The 15,376-nt window shown below is 48.9% G+C and overlaps 1 protein-coding gene and 2 non-coding genes across 4 annotated transcripts; all 3 read right to left on the reverse strand.

Moving 5' to 3' along the window:
- Positions 1-35: 35 nt before the first annotated feature.
- DKC1 (dyskerin pseudouridine synthase 1) lies at positions 36-14,714 on the reverse strand. Of its 2 annotated transcripts, none has more exons than XM_068962328.1 (15): positions 14,639-14,714; positions 13,939-14,006; positions 13,405-13,491; positions 9,068-9,159; positions 8,689-8,873; positions 7,988-8,052; positions 7,573-7,699; positions 6,652-6,782; positions 6,065-6,208; positions 4,659-4,779; positions 3,398-3,516; positions 2,725-2,813; positions 1,903-1,981; positions 1,141-1,260; positions 36-821 (listed from the first exon to the last, which is right to left on the reverse strand). In XM_068962328.1, exons 1-15 carry the CDS (start codon positions 14,652-14,654, stop codon positions 759-761), a joined length of 1,506 nt encoding a protein of 501 aa, XP_068818429.1. In that variant the 5' UTR covers positions 14,655-14,714; the 3' UTR covers positions 36-758. The 2 variants fall into 2 exon arrangements, with proteins under 2 accessions (XP_068818429.1, XP_068818427.1); XM_068962326.1 differs by having other exon boundaries at positions 2,710-2,813.
- Positions 2,052-2,183, reverse strand: LOC138072082 (small nucleolar RNA SNORA56). The gene has a single exon (XR_011144233.1). It is a non-coding gene; the product is annotated as a small nucleolar RNA SNORA56 (small nucleolar RNA).
- On the reverse strand, positions 6,388-6,521 carry LOC138072080 (small nucleolar RNA SNORA36 family). Its single transcript, XR_011144231.1, has one exon. It is a non-coding gene; the product is annotated as a small nucleolar RNA SNORA36 family (small nucleolar RNA).
- Positions 14,715-15,376: the final 662 nt, after the last annotated feature.

A 15,376-nucleotide genomic window follows, 5' to 3' on the forward strand; every position in this document is an offset into this window, starting at 1 on the left:
TTACAACCTTCTCCCAGCAGGGAAAGGAACGGAGGAGTAAAACAAAGCCTAGAGGAATGGTTTTTTTTTTGGGGGGGGGGGGGACTGAGCTCACAAACATAACTAGCCAGGTGGAGTCAGGCGCCTGAGGTGGTGTGTATATGTACAAGCTGTGAAGTGTACACGGGAGGGCATGGAAAGAGTGTACAAGACAAGCGTGCCAGAGCCCTCAGCTAGGCCTCCACCTGGAAAGGAAATCCAGGTGACCGAGGGAACTCTTGACACGAGACCGCTGTCCTCAGCACGCTGGCAAAAAAAAAAGATTATCCCCTCAATAACATGGTTCAGTTGTTTTTTTTTTTTCACTTGCTCTAGACCATTTTGTGGAACCGCCTTTTTTTTGTTTAGAAACTTTTTAAGACGAGGGAAGTGGAGAAGCCAACTGGGAGAGGCCCAGGATGGTCAGCCAGCCCCGGGAAACAGCCGTGGGTGGGCACTGGGCAGTGCTGGGTCTGCAGGGGAGGTGCTGTGAGTCTCCTGGGCGGAGCAGTAGATGACGCCCAGTCCACCCCCTTCACCAGGGTCCTTACAACAGGACAAGATGAGGCGGCCATCCCAGGGGGCGTCAGCAAGGGCTCTGTGAGCTGCTCCCACATGACAGCCTCTCCACCCTTCTGGGGACCTCGGGTCCCCTCCCTCGAGGACCAATGGAGCTCCAGGTTCACAATAAGGCTTTGATGGCTCCTCCCACCTGGACGCTGTGCCACACGTGGCCGCCCCTACTCGGAGACCATTTCCACTTTGATTTTCTTCTTCTTCTTCTTCTTGGTGCTGTCACTGTCCTAGGAGGAAAAGCAAGCAAGCATTTCATAAGCACCGCCACTTTCCCAGTCCCACCCCGTTGGGGTAACCAGGTGATGCTCATGACTTGGATGTCCTGGGTGACATCAATCTTGTGGATCATTGTCCTGAGTTTTTCACTGATGCCTTCACCTTCACACTCCCCAGCTCCGCAGCCTCCCAACCCACCACACACACAATCCTAACTGAGCTGATGCTAGGAAACCTGGGTCCATCCCATCCTCCCTCCTGGGCAGTGGGCAATGCCTTCCCCTCTCAGGGACCCAGGGGCACCCGGGTCCTGGGCCTGCCTGCACACACCCCAGCTCCTGGTTTCTCCACAGCAGCTTTGGCCTTCTCCTTCTTTTTCTTCTTCTTTTCCTTCTTGACTGCCTGCGGAGCTGCCAGGGACGCGTCCTCACTCTCGCTCTCTCGCTTCCGCTAAGGTGGAGACCACGGATGCACATTAGATCCGAGACCAATGTGGACGAGAACGTTTTCAGTGAGTCACAAAAAGTGGGGAGCCAGTCCAAGAGGATCCTGATGGGATCCAACAGGAAGTTTGCAAAAACCCCTGAAGGGGCCTGGTTTAACAGGCATTCAGAGACTGTTATGCCTGAAGGCCAGGAAGCCGAGGGCACAACCGGAGTGCCAGGGCAACACAGAAAGGCCGCCTCCTCCCTGGGGTGCTCCCGGGAGCCCTCAGAGGGGGCAGGTGGGTTAGGAACCCCACCTGCCAGGTTCCATGGCAAGCCCTTTCCAGGACATTCGGTGCCACCCACAGTAACAGACAAGCCACCGTGCCATCTGATGCCAGTGGCCCCCAGCCCTGAAGCCACCACGTGCACAGGTGTTCACTGGCCTTTTGCTGAGTTCCGCCTGGCCCCGAGTGTCCCCATCTCGATTCCAACATCCTCCTGCCACCCGTCAACCCCACTCTGTTCCACAGCTGTGGCCTGAGCTCAGCCAGCAGCCCAGGCCGGTCTAACCCCCAGGCTAACAGAACCCCCCAACAGACACAACAGACCAGCAGCTGGTGGGGCTGGGTGGAGTGTTCGAAAGCCAGCACGGCACACCACTCACCTTTGGGGTTTTCACTACCTCAGCAACTACTGGCGTGGCTTTGACTGCTTTGGGTGGCACGTCTTTCTTGGCAGAATTGCTACGAGAGGAGCAGAAACAAAGGGTAAGTGTCGCAGACCTGCTGTCCTCAGAGGCCCAGCTGCACAAAGGCATATCTGGCCAGTCGAAAGCCACCATCAGAATACTGATGCTAGACAGAAGAGCTCACCACTGCCACTCGCAGCCTGACTCCATCTAGAGTCCCACAAGCCAGGCTGGCAAGGGATAACCATTGGCTGCGCGGGGTCCAATGCCCTGACCTGCCCAGGGCAGCTGGGGTTCAGCGCCAGCCCCCAAGGCGAGTCCCAACAGCCCTTCCCTGAGCACGTTTCCTCCGTATCTGGTTCCGTACTCATTGGAAGAACTGATGTTGAAGCTGAAACTCCCGACACTCTGGCCACCTGATGTGAAGAGCTGACTCACTTGAAAAGACCCTGATGCTGGGAAAGATTAAAGGCGGGAGGAGAAGGGGACAACAGAGGATGAGATGGTTGGATGGCATCACTGACTCAATGGACATGAGTTTCAGCAAGCTCCGGGAGTTGGTGATGGACAGGGAGGCCTGGCGTGCTGCAGTCCATGGGGCTGCAAAGAGTCAGACACAACTGAGCCACTGAACTGAATTAAGTTGAGGTCTTCACCAGAGTGGCCGGGAGGCGGCATCCAGCACTCGGAGCTCCACGCCCTTTCCTCCTCCCCTGCCATCAAGGGACCCCGGCATCCAGGCAGGTCCCATCCACTGCGGGGCTGGCCAACAGCCACCCTCACCTGTAGTCGACGTACTCTTGCGTCCAGGTGGTAGGTGTGCTGTCGGTGGGCTTGCCGTGCTTGTCCAAAAGGCCCTGCTTGATCATCAGCTTCTTCTGACTTGCCTGGAGGACCGGCAGGGTGTCCAGGTTACAATAGTGTTGACGCAAAGCAGGTTTCATAACCATACACACACACAGCAGAGCACTCGGAATTCACCTTCTCTTCCACGGGTGCAGACATGGGACTTTCAAAGGGCTTGCTGTATTCCTGGGAGCCTCTGTGGTCTCATTTGTACCACCTGCCATTCCAGCGGCCCCAGATGCTTCCCTCCCCGCTTCACCTCAACATCTCACATCGTGTATTTCTACTGGAGTGGCTCTAGCAGAGATCCCTTGCCCCGATTCCCTGACCAGGCCAAAGCCCTCATGGTGGACTCAAGGTGCCAGGGACCTTGCCACACCCCTTCACAGGGCCCTCAACTATGCCAAAAGTCACCACCCTGTGGTGCAAGTAGACTGAGGTCCATTTACGATCCCCTTAGCCTAAAGATCCTCAGGTCCAAGTGAGGCACATTTCTAACCAGCACCAACTTCCCAGAGCCTGGCACGATGCCAGGACATGGCAGTGGAGACACACCAAGAGCTGCTCAAGTATTCAACAAAGCAAAATACAATGCTGCGCAGGGCACAGGCCCAGTCCCACTTACTTTTGGCCCTAAACCCCACTTCCGAGGGTAAGTGTCTCTCTCCATGATAACTCTCTTGATCTTGGCTACAATGCCGTGGTCGCAGGTGGAGATCACTGCTGTGGTCATCAGTGCAATTGCTGCAGGCATTGGAGAGAGATAAAAGGGAAGAGTTGATAACCAATGAGGCCAAATGCTGCCATTTTATACAAGTTTTACAAACTTCGTGAAAACTTGTAAGCTTGGACTTTCCTGGTGGTCCAGTGGTGAAGAATTCACCTTCCAATACACGGGACGCGGGTTCAATTTCAAGTTGGGGAACTCAGATCCCACATGCCACAGGGCACCTACGCCAGGGTGCCACAAGCAGTGAGACCACGCACAACCAGAGAGAAGCCCGCATAGCCCAACGAAAGATCCTGTGTGCCGCCACTAACACCCAACACAGCCAAACAGATAGATGATTTTTTTAGAAAATAATCTCATTGTTGAAATAAAACTCTTAGGCTCTACTGCCTTGAGGTTTCTATTGCGGAGAGTTGCATATGGAGAAAATCCACCATCAGGGGAAGACAGCCTGTGAAATCATGTTCCACTTATCAAGTGCAAAAAAATACTGATACTAATCACACTCATCAAAACCTATGCGTTGGACATCCTCAGAGGAGACTTCTTAAGAGGTATTCAACTGGCCAAAACGTTTGCGTTTTTCAGTTACACGTCTCAGAAAAATCCAAATCCATTTTTTGGCCAGGCCGATACATCCAAAGCTCTTTAATGTGCATTATTTACACCAGGAATAAAGTGTGTCATCAGGATCCCTTTCCAGCCATGCACAATCAAGGTGGCCACAGAGTGGCCAGCAGCCAGAGGGGAAGGGCCACCTCGATAACGAACCCCAAAGACATACATGTCATGCTTGGAGCTCAGACGGGGACAATCTAACAGTAGCTAAAGTTGCGCAAGTTAGCACTGCACAGAGAGGGACCGGACTGAAGGGTCCGCAGTTACCACCTTTATTCCCCACCTGTTGATGATTTCTTCTCTTACTGGAGAGCTAAACCACTGAGACAAGGCTCCTAACAGCAGCTGGCGAGACAAGAGGAAACCCCGCTGACCCCTTCTCACACATGCCTGTCCGAACTGGGGCTATGACCACCCCACAGACCCCAAGGAACACAGGGATTCATTCGGTCACCCCACGAGGCCAGTCCTCGGGCATGCCCTCCAAGGGAGCCTGGCTGTGATGGTGCAGAGCGGACAAGGGCCGCTTGCCTCTTACCCATGCAGATGGCCTCCCCTTTGGTGGTAATGACCACGATCTCTTGATTGACCTCAATGCCGTCCTCGTAGCGCAGGACACCTGGGAGCATGATCTTTGCCCCGTAGCAGATGGCGTTCACCTGGCGGGATGATGGCCCCATGAGTGCCCCCATCACAGGGTGGCCCCTGCCCTCCACCCCACCCTGCACTGGGCCAGAGCAGCACCCCCTACCCATGCCAGAGGCACGACGGCATCCACAGGCTGCCATGCAGCTTGGATCACAGCCGCCACCCACCACAGGTTGATTCAGAAATGTAACCAGGGCTGGAAGTCACTACTCCTGTTCAGAGTTTACCTATTCTCTATTTCTCAACATGAAGGGAAAACACCCTAACAGAGCTAGGTTATAACTACCTTCCCAGGTCATATTCCTAGGTAATAATTACATCCCCAAAGGAATGAACAAGCAACACTGCCAAGGCCTGCTGAACCAATCCTACACATTCTGACATGTCCTTTACGGACCCAGAGATAAATATCAAGGCCAACTCTTCCTGAGTCTGCCCACACTCGAGGTGTCCAATCCACCTGAGGGTCTTGTCTTCACTCGCCATATTTCTCCCCTCCCTTGAAATTCCCCCAGAAGCCACTAATTTGACCATAGCAAAAGGGAATCACATTCACATTGTTTGTCTTGTGTATTGTTTTCTCTATCACTATAGGGGCAACTGTGGTATGCCTCTTCAGTTTTTTGTCTTTTATTATAAACTCTAACATCTATACAGTCAAACGTATACAGTTTAAGATCTGAGTATGAATGAACAAGCTCAAATTATTAAATATATAAACGATTTCTTTCTATGAGATTATTTAGTATGCATACTAAGAAAAAAGGCTTGATAATCTCCACGATGTTTAGGTTTTATGGCCTCAAATTGGGATTTATTTCAACAAAGCTTTTAATGGAGATTCCGAAAGAAGAACTAGCCAACTGTCTAATCTCAATCTTTTATCCCCATCAAAACAACTTTTTCTAGCAATAGTTAAAAAAAAAAAAAACCAAGGTGTCTTAGGCACATGCAAAACTACCAGTTTATGGAAGAGCAAATTTTATGTACCACTAACAGTCTATTTCTTGAACCAAGTTACTTACTCTAAATGTTTCTTGGAATTAGGCCCAATATTAAAATTTACTTTATATTTGGTTTTCACTTAATAAAGTTAATCATAAATACTTCCATTAACAAAAATAAATTAATCCAGTGCCCAATATACAAAATCAGAAAAAAAGAAGAGAAACCCCAAGAAAAATAGTGGTTGTAAGATCACAAAATCCTATTTTATCTCTTTAAATAGAATGAAATTTTCAGGCCACGGACCACATCTCCTCTCCTGAGCTCCCATTTTGTACAAACAGAACTTACTGCACTATCTTTCATGACTAGCCGTTTATGAGACGTCAACAGCTTTTCCAAAGGGTAAACGACTCGCCGCAGGTAACTCTCATCCTTATGGTTGTCATACAGCCACTGGGCATCAAGCACGTCATGCATCGTCACCATGTGGTCCTGGGAAGTAGCCGCGCATGAAAATTAATCAAGTCCCATTGTACCCCCAATAGGCAAATGGACCTCACACTTCCAGACACTGCATCAGTTTTGTCTCGCCTGCTAGTCCAAGCTCATTAGTCTTTGGTCTGTTTTCAGTCACCTCTGTAACTGGTGGTCTAGTAAACCTAAGCAGGCATATCTGTAGGCTAGGGAGTAAACGAATAGAGAGTAACAGTCTCCATCCACACACACCCCAGTCTGTGCTTTAATGTCCCAAAGTTTAATTAACAGAACAGGGAAGCTGCCCCGCACTGAACTCAACACTTTGGAAACTGCCTTTTCTGGGATGGGAAGTAGGTAGAGTTCTACCAAGGGCTGGAAGATCTAAGTATCAGCCGGCTTTAAGAAAAAAAAAAAAATTCCTTAAGAATAAAAAAAACCAACTCCCACCAATGACATACCTTTTCACTCATGACTCCAGAACGAACCCTCCGGAGCTCCTGCATCTGACCACCAACTCCCAACAACAAACCAAGGTGAACACACAGCGTCCGAATATAAGTGCCAGCCTCACAACTCACCCAGAAGATTCCTAAACACACGCACACACAAAAGTAGAACATATTTTCCTAAGTAAACACATGAAAGAAAGAAAGTGAAGTCACTCAGTTGTGTCCGACTCTTTGCAACCCCATGGACTGTAGCCCACCAGGCTCCTCCATCCATAGAATTTTCTAGGCAAGAGTACTGGAGTGGGTTGCCATTTCCTTCTCCAGAGGATCTTCCCAACCCAGGGATTGAACCTGGGTCTCCCGTGTTGCAGACAGAACACTTTACCGTCTGAGCCACCAGGGAATCCCTTAGGGAGAAAGGTATTGAGTATGATGTTTACTTAAGTCTTTCTTTATGGATACCCGTATCAGGTTGAGGAATTATTCTTCTATGCTTAACTCACTGAATAGCTTTTATTATAAAAGGGTGGGCTTCCCTGGGGGCTCAGACGGTAAAGTGTCTGCCTGCAATGTGGGAGAGACCTGGGTTCGATCCCTGCCTCAGCAAGATCCCCTGGAGTAGGCAATGGCCACCCACTCCAGTACTCTTGCCTAGAAAATTCCATGGATGGAGGAGCCTGGTGGGCTACAGTCCATGGGGTCGCAAAGAGTTGGACAGAACTGAGTGACTTCACTTTCTTTAAGTAAACACATGACCAGGTGAGAAACTCAGTTATTCTCTACCTGCAGCAGTGAAACTGGAGATGACACAAGCCACAACTACCCCATACGCTCAAGGCAGCTACTTTTACCAGATTCTGATTCTGGAAAATTCATTCAACACCAGAGTGCTCTGTGTCAGCTCAGTGCCCCACAGGCCTGAGGACCCACCTAATCGTCTTTCAGGGTCATACTCAATCATTTTGCTCTCGTAGATGGTTCTGACTCGGAGTTGCCTTTTTACTGCAGCAATGAGTGGGGGTCGCTGGAATAAGGCACCTGTCAGGGTTTCTAGGGCCTGGCAAGAAACACAAATGAAACTGCTCTTACTGCATGGACTCTCAAAGATGATCAAAGGGCAGATTTGAGGAGTTTAAGGGCACAAGTGACACACAGAAGTTCTCTTGTAATCACTAAAAAGGGCCTTTCAATTTCTGATTCCTTCTGCAACTCCACATGGGTGGCTCAGGACTGATCAGAAGCCTCTCCTCAGAAGGCACATGAGCAGAAGTGTCTCTGCCGTCTGCAGTCACCTGCCCAGGTTGGCCCAGTGGCTCTGGTGGCTTCCCTTCAATGACAGACTTACCCTGGAAAGCTGAGTCCCCCCTTCGATAGCATTGTGCAGCCGGACAATCCCCACATACTCTTTGCCTGTAAAATGACAAGAGTAGTCAGGTGTGGCCACTGAGTTTGCTGTTATTTCCTATATGCTTGTATCACTCGTAATCTTGTGCAGCCACGGAAAGCAGGAAAATTTCTATCAAATTTGCAGGAAGACAGATTTCAGGGTGTAGATGTAGGAAAGGAACGAAGACCCTAATGTCGTAGGTTCAACTCTCAACATGCTGAGAAGGACAAGAACACCTGTGGACAGCCTGTCTGGAGGGCACCTTGCAAGGCCAAGAAGAATTTTCCCTGATGACAACGAGGAAGCATTATTTTAGGCAGAAGCTGCAGGGTATTTCAAGGAGCCTGAAGTGACAGGCCTGCAGCCAGACTTGGACTCAGCTCTGCCTCAGGGCTAGAAGCAGATCCACTTGGCTCCACATGTTTGTCAAAAGCACCCAGAACTCCCAACAAGGCAGCCTCATCAGGATCTGGCAGAAAACAGAAGGCACATACCAAGCCAGAGTATCCCTTGCTTCTGTTTTTTTTTTTTTAAATTGGGTTTGTAAGATTTGACCAATGTAAGAAATCACTTCTGAAAGCCACATGCAGAAGGGCAAGGAAACACAGAAAGACTTCCCATCTTCAAGATGCCCCGTCCTTTCTCCCACTCTGATTTACCTGCGCTCTGCTGTGATTTCACCAAGCGAGTGGCTCGTTCGATGCACACTATTAAACAACCAGTCACCTTGGGATCCAGGGTTCCACTGTGACCTGTCTTCTCGACCCGAAGTATTCGCCGGATCCAGGCTACCACCTCATGGGAAGAGGGGTTGGAGGGCTTATCAAGGTTAATGAAACCTGTCCTAGATTGGGAAAGAAATTACTGTGTCATCAACTCTGGGCCTCGGATGAAAACTAAATTTGCAGAGTAAAAACCAAGTGTTGACCATGGGCACAGGTTATCATATATGTTGAGGGCATGTCACCACCTCCTTGAATAACTGATGTGAAAGGGTCATTGTGCAAAGAAGTGTGTGCTTGCTCCCAACACGCTTACCTGATGTAGTCCCCAATCTCCCTCTTCAGAGGATTTGAACCACAAGGAAGAGGTGTGTAATGTGTTGTCCTTACATTTAGCTTATCAAAATTCTAGAAAGCAACGATACAACACAAAATAAGCAATAAACCATTAACATGTGGAAAATTAAGTCAGGACCACTACGAACCATGATAAGGCGACCCTTTGGGTTCCTGTTTTGGATCTTGCTCCTGTATTTCCATTATCTGCTGTGGCAGACTGCTAAGCCCCACCACATGCTGGAGAAATTACCCAAGTATGAAGAAGACAAATTTTCTCCCTCCTCCAGAAAGACCTCCTGGGGTCCTACAAACAAATGTGGCTTCACTGCACAGGCTTATGCGTAAAATATGGACTAGCTTTTATTTTCTCAGGCACCAAAGGTAGCCAGCTGGAGGATGAACATTCCATGATGGTAGGACTATTGCCAACATGTAAAAATAAGAGAACCAGATGCTATCTAAATAGCAGACACATCTGGCCAAGCAGAAATTCAACTGCATTGAATTATATAAACAAATCTCATATTTAACCTCTTATTTAGTGGTTGATTCAAATTTTCTAGGCAAGAATACTGGAACGTGGCCATTTCCTTCTTCAGGGGATCTTCTCAACCCAGGGATCAAACCCGGGTCTCCCGCATAGTGGGCAGACACTTTACCATCTATGCCACCAGGGAATCCTGTCTTTCAGTAAACTTGCCTCCTAATCTCATAGCTGGCACCCATTATGTCAGTAACGAAATTTTAACTCTATTCATTACTGAACTACTTTATGAAAAACCCAACAAAATAGTCAGTAACTTCTAGAGTATGTGATACATGCTGGGCACTTAGGCACGTTTCATGGATCACCTCCTGCAACCCTCAATAGGCCTTCTGAAAGAGGAGGTATTATTTGCCAATAGCCTCAGAGAGGTGAAGATTAGCCTAAGGTCACACAGTACCTGACCCACAGGGGTCTAGCATCAAAATCTATGCTGTAAAGCATGTACTACTCCACAAACCAGTAAATGTCTGTAAAGTGAAGCTTCAGTATTCTTGCCTTGAGAACCCCATGAACAGTAGGAAAAGGCAAAATGACAGGATACTGAAAGAGGAACTCCCCAGGTTGGTAGGTGCCCAATATGCTACTGGAGATCAGTGGAGAAATAACTCCAGAAAGAATGAAGGGATGGAGCCAAAGCAAAAACAATACCCAGCTGTGGATGTGACTGGTGAGAGAAGCAGGATCTGATGCTATAAAGAGCAATATTGCACAGGAACCTGGAATGTAAGGTCCATGAATCAAGGCAAATTGGAAGTGGTCAAACAAGAGATGGCAAGAGTGAACGTCGACATTCTAGGAATCGGTGAACTAAAATGGACTGGAATGGGTGAATTTAACTCAGATGACCATTATATCTACTACTGCGGGCAGGAATCCCTCAGCAGAAATGGAGTAGCCATCATGATCAACAAGAGTCTGAAATGCAGTACTTGGATGCAATCTCAAAAAAGAATCATCTCTGTTCGTTTCCAAGGCAAACCATTCAATAACATGGTAATCCAAGCCTATGCCCCAACCAGAAACACTGAAGAAGCTGAAGGTGAATGGTTCTATGAAGACCTACAAGACCTTTTAGAACTAACACCAAAAAAGATGTCCTTTTCATTATAGGGGACTGGAATGCAAAAGTAGGAAGTCAAGGAACACCTGGAGTAACAGGCAAATTTGGCCTTGGATGCGGAATGAAGCAGGACAATAGAGTTTTGCCAAGAAAACGCACTGGTCATAGCAAACACCCTCTTCCAACAACACAAAAGAAGACTCTACACATGGACATCACCAGATGGTCAACACCGAAATCAGATTGATTATATTCTTTGCAGCCAAAGATAAAGAAGCTCTATACAGTCAACAAAAACTAGACTGGGAGCTGCCTGTGGCTCAGTTCATGAGCTACTTATTACCAAATGCAGACTTAAATTGAAGAAAGTAGGGAAAACCACTAGACCATTCAGGTATGACCTAAATCAAATCCCTTATGATTACACAGCGGAAGTGAGAACTAGATTTAAGGGACTAGATCTGATAGACAGAGTGCCTGATGAACTATGGAATGAGGTTCGTGACATTGTACAGGAGACAGGGATCAAGACCATCCACATGGAAAAGAAATGCAAAAAAGCAAAATGGCTGTCTGGGGAGCAAATAGCTGTGAAAAGAAAGGAGAAAAGGAAAGATATAAGCATCTGAATGCAGAGTTCCAAAGAATAGCAAGAAGAGATAAGAAAGCCTTCTTCAGCAATCAATGCAAAGAAATAGAGGAAAACAAGAGAATGGGAAAGACTAGAGATCTCTTCAAGAAAATTAGAGATACCAAGGGAACATTTCATGCAAAGATGGGCTCAATGAAGGACAGAAATGGTATGGACCTAACAGAAGCAGAAGATATTAAGAAGAGGGGGCAAGAATACACAGAAGAACTGTACAAAAAAGATCTTCACGACCAAGATAATCATGATGGTGTGATCACTCATCTAGAGCCAGACATCCTGGAATGTGAAGTCAAGTGGGCCTTAGAAAGCATCACTACGAACAAAGCTAGTGGAGGTGATGGAATTCCAGATGAGCTATTTCAAATCCTGAAAGATGATGCTGTGAAAGTGCTACACTCAATATGCCAGCAAATTTGGAAAACTCAGCAGTGGCCACAGGACTGGAAAAGGTCACTTTTCACTCCAAGCCCAAAGAAAGGCAATGCCAAAGAATGCTCAAACTACCGCAAAATTGCACTCATCTCACATGCTAGTAAAGTCATGCTCAAAATTCTCCAAGCCAGGCTTCAGCAATACGTGAACCGTGAACTTCCAGATGTTCAAGCTGGTTTTAGAAAAGGCAGAGGAACCAGAGATCAAGCTGCCAACATTTGATGGATCATGGAAAATGCAAGAGAGTTCCAGAAAAACATCTATTTCTGCTTTATTGACTATGCCAAAGCCTTTGACTGTGTGGATCACAATAAACTGTGGAAAATTCTGAGAGAGATGGGAATACCAGACCACCTGACCTGCCTCTTGAGAAACCTATATGCAGGTCAGGAAGCAACAGTTAGAACTGGACATGGAACAACAGACTGGCTTCAAATAGGGAAAGGAGTACGTCAAGGCTGTATATTGTCACCCTGCTTATTTAACTTATATGCAGAGTACATCATGAAAAACGCTGGACTGGAAGAAACACAAGCTGGAATCAAGACTGCCGGGAGAAATATCAATAACCTCAGATATGCAATGACACCACCCTTATGGCAGAAAGTGAGGAGGAACTTAAAAGCCTCTTGATGAAAGTGAAAGAGGAGAGCGAAACGGTAGTTTAAAGGTCAACATTCAGAAAATGAAGATCATGGCATCTGGTCCCATCACTTCATGGGAAATAGATGGGGAAACAGTGGAAACCGTGTCGGACTTTATTTTTGGGGGCTCCAAAATCACTGCAGATGGTGACTGCAGCCATGAAATTAAAAGACGCTTACTCCTTGGAAGAAAAGTTATGACCAACCTAGATAGCATATTCAAAAGCAGAGACATTACTTTGCCAACATAGGTCTGTCTAGTCAAGGCTATGGTTTTTTAAGTAGTCATGTATGCATGTGACAGTTGGACTGTGAAGAAAGCTGAGCACCAAAGAATTGATGCTTTTGAACTGTGGTGTTGGAGAAGACTTTTGAGAGTCCCTTGGACTGCAAGGAGAACCAACCAGTCCATTCTGAAGGAGATCAGCCCTGGGATTTCTTTGGAAGTATGATGCTAAAGCTGAAAATCCAGTACTTTGGCCACCTGATACGAAGAGTTGACTCACTGGAAAAGACTCTGATGCTGGGAGGGATTGGGAGCAGGAGGAGAAAGGGATGACAGAGGATGAGATGGCTGGATGGCATCACTGACTCGATGGACGGTAGTCTGACTGAACTCCGGGAGTTGGTGATGGACAGGGAGGCCTGGCGTGCTGCGATTCATGGGGTCACAGAGTCGGACACAACTAAGCGACTGAACTGAAGTAGAGAAATTGAGAATTGTTTATAAAGTTTGATAGCAGTCTCACATTGTTGCAAAATTTACCTGTATTCCACAAGTGTTGGGTACACTGGAAATTAAAAAAAAAACACACACAAAAAACAAAAAACCTCGGGTCTTCATCTCAACTACCTTGAGGAACACTGATTTAGGCAGCCTCATCTAGCCTTGCCTAAGTCCAGAATCCATTCTTAATCAACTGTTTAATACTCAGAAACAGTATAAAAGCCAGACACTGAGCTGATGCAAAACACATACCTTTAGCAACAGGGGCCACTGAGACGTGTCCAACTGAGCCACTTTGGATTCAGGTTTGATGAGAAATTCTTCAGCATGTTGTATTTCCTTCCAGAGGACAGAAACACAACTTGTTAAGACTCCCCACTTGAATCTGAACCCTTCCATTACAACCACCAAAGTCTATGCCTGTGCAATAAAAAACAAGGTGTCTATGCCTGTTCACTGAGATCTCCATAGGAAAAGAGAAGAAATGAATGAAGAATTGAGAAAAATAAGTGAAGCGGCATCAAGACGGGAATAGCCAATTTAAGAGAAAAGAGGGACAGTGGGTCTGATAAGAAAGACAATTTCAGGGAAAGCGGTCACTGTGGGCAACACCATTTAGCAAAGTGTGCCTGACAGCAGAGACCTAGGCTGGATGGAGCTTTGTAGTTTCTATCTCATGATGAAACCCCGTTCCTTCAAAATCTTTAGAAACACTTCTTTTCTGCAATCTGGCCTCTAAGAAACCTTTCTTTCGAGTCGGAGCAGAGTAAAAATATTCCTACTCACCGCCACAGCCTCCTCTGGTAATGATTTTCGCTCCTTTTTCTTCTTGTGTTTCTTCGGCAAAATAAGGACTTAAAAAACACACACAAGAATTGGGAGTTTTCCCCGAAAATCAAGGCGATCGAGTTGAAAATAGAGGACGCATCAGGGCAGCTGAAAAACGGCCGTCTGGTATAGGCTCGTAGGGAAAGCGAGGGGGGTCAGGCCAGTGCCCGAAGCGGCCGGGCGGGCTAGCGACAGCAGCCGCACGTGTCCCCCTACAGCCGGGTTCACCACGTGGCCGCGCGGGGCTGAAAGGCCCTCAGCCCGCAAGTTCCGTCAGGGACCGTCCGACGGTCCTCAAGGGCTTGGGGCCCCTAGAACTTCTTTTTCGCCTGGGAGCTCCGCGCCCGCCCGAGCCCCTTGGCCCCTTCTCTTCCCTTCCTTGCGCGGCGCTGACCACGGCGGCAGAACGGGGGAGCGCGACCCAGGCCCTGTCGGCGGGAGGCCTGGGCCTCATGGCGTCACGTCACCGCGGGGGCCTCTCAATCTCTCGCCCTCACCCCGTGGAGCCAAGGCCAAGCGACAAGGTCGGCAGGAGGCGCGTCGGCTGGAGCCAGCGGACAGTTCTAGCCTCGATGTCTGCCACCCCCCACCCCCGGCTCCCCCCGTCGGAGGTCGCGACCCGGGCCCGGCCTGCTAGCCACCGGAGAACCGCCCTCACCTTCCGCGTCCGCCATGTTGCCCCGCTGAGCTCGCGAGCCGCGTGGGCCACCGCCGCCAAGGAAGCGCCTGCAGGCTCCCGCCGCCGTCAGGCTGCGCCGCTAGGCCCCGCCCACCTGTGCGCCGCCCCGTGCGTGTCGTGCAGAGGGGCGGGGCGAGGCGGCGCGGAGTCCCCAGCGCGCGCCGGCCGGCCGCACCATCTCATTGGCGGCCGCGGCGGCCCGCGCTCGCACCGCCGCGCGGGCGCCTTGGGCTTCGCCCCGCCTTCAGCGGGCCAGCCGGGGAACGCCTGCGCAGCCCACCTGGGCGGGGCTTAGCTGTGGGCGTGGCCGGGCGAATGTCTAGTCTTTCTCACCGGTTTTTTTTTTTTTTTTTTACGTGAAACTTGGGCCCACCAGTTCATTCTAAAGGAGATCAGCCCTGGGTGTTCTTTGGAAGGAATGATGCTAAAACTGAAACTCCAGTACTTTGGCCACCTCATGCGAAGAGTTGACTGATTGGAAAAGACTCTGATGCTGGGAGGGATTTGGGGCAGGAGGAGAAGGGGGCGACAGAGGATGACATGGCTGGATGGCATCACTGACTCGATGGACGGTAGTCTGACTGAACTCCAGGAGTTGGTGATGGACAGGGAGGCCTGGCGTGCTGTGATTCATGGGGTCGCAAAGAGTCGGACACGACTGAGTGACTGAACTGAGCTGAACTGGGCACCTGGGCACGTGTCTCAGCTTTCCTTGCT

Source organism: Capricornis sumatraensis, chromosome X (genome assembly GCF_032405125.1).
Source record: "Capricornis sumatraensis isolate serow.1 chromosome X, serow.2, whole genome shotgun sequence".
NCBI classification, from domain to species: domain Eukaryota; kingdom Metazoa; phylum Chordata; class Mammalia; order Artiodactyla; family Bovidae; genus Capricornis; species Capricornis sumatraensis.

Coding starts and splice junctions, on each gene's coding strand:
- DKC1 (XM_068962326.1), bottom strand. Junction 9,160..13,404: donor AGTGGCCCCTGTTGCTAAAG/GTATGTGTTTTG, acceptor GTTGCTTTCTAG/AATTTTGATAAGCTAAATGT. Junction 6,783..7,572: donor TGACCCTGAAAGACGATTAG/GTGGGTCCTCAG, acceptor GCGTGTGTTTAG/GAATCTTCTGGGTGAGTTGT.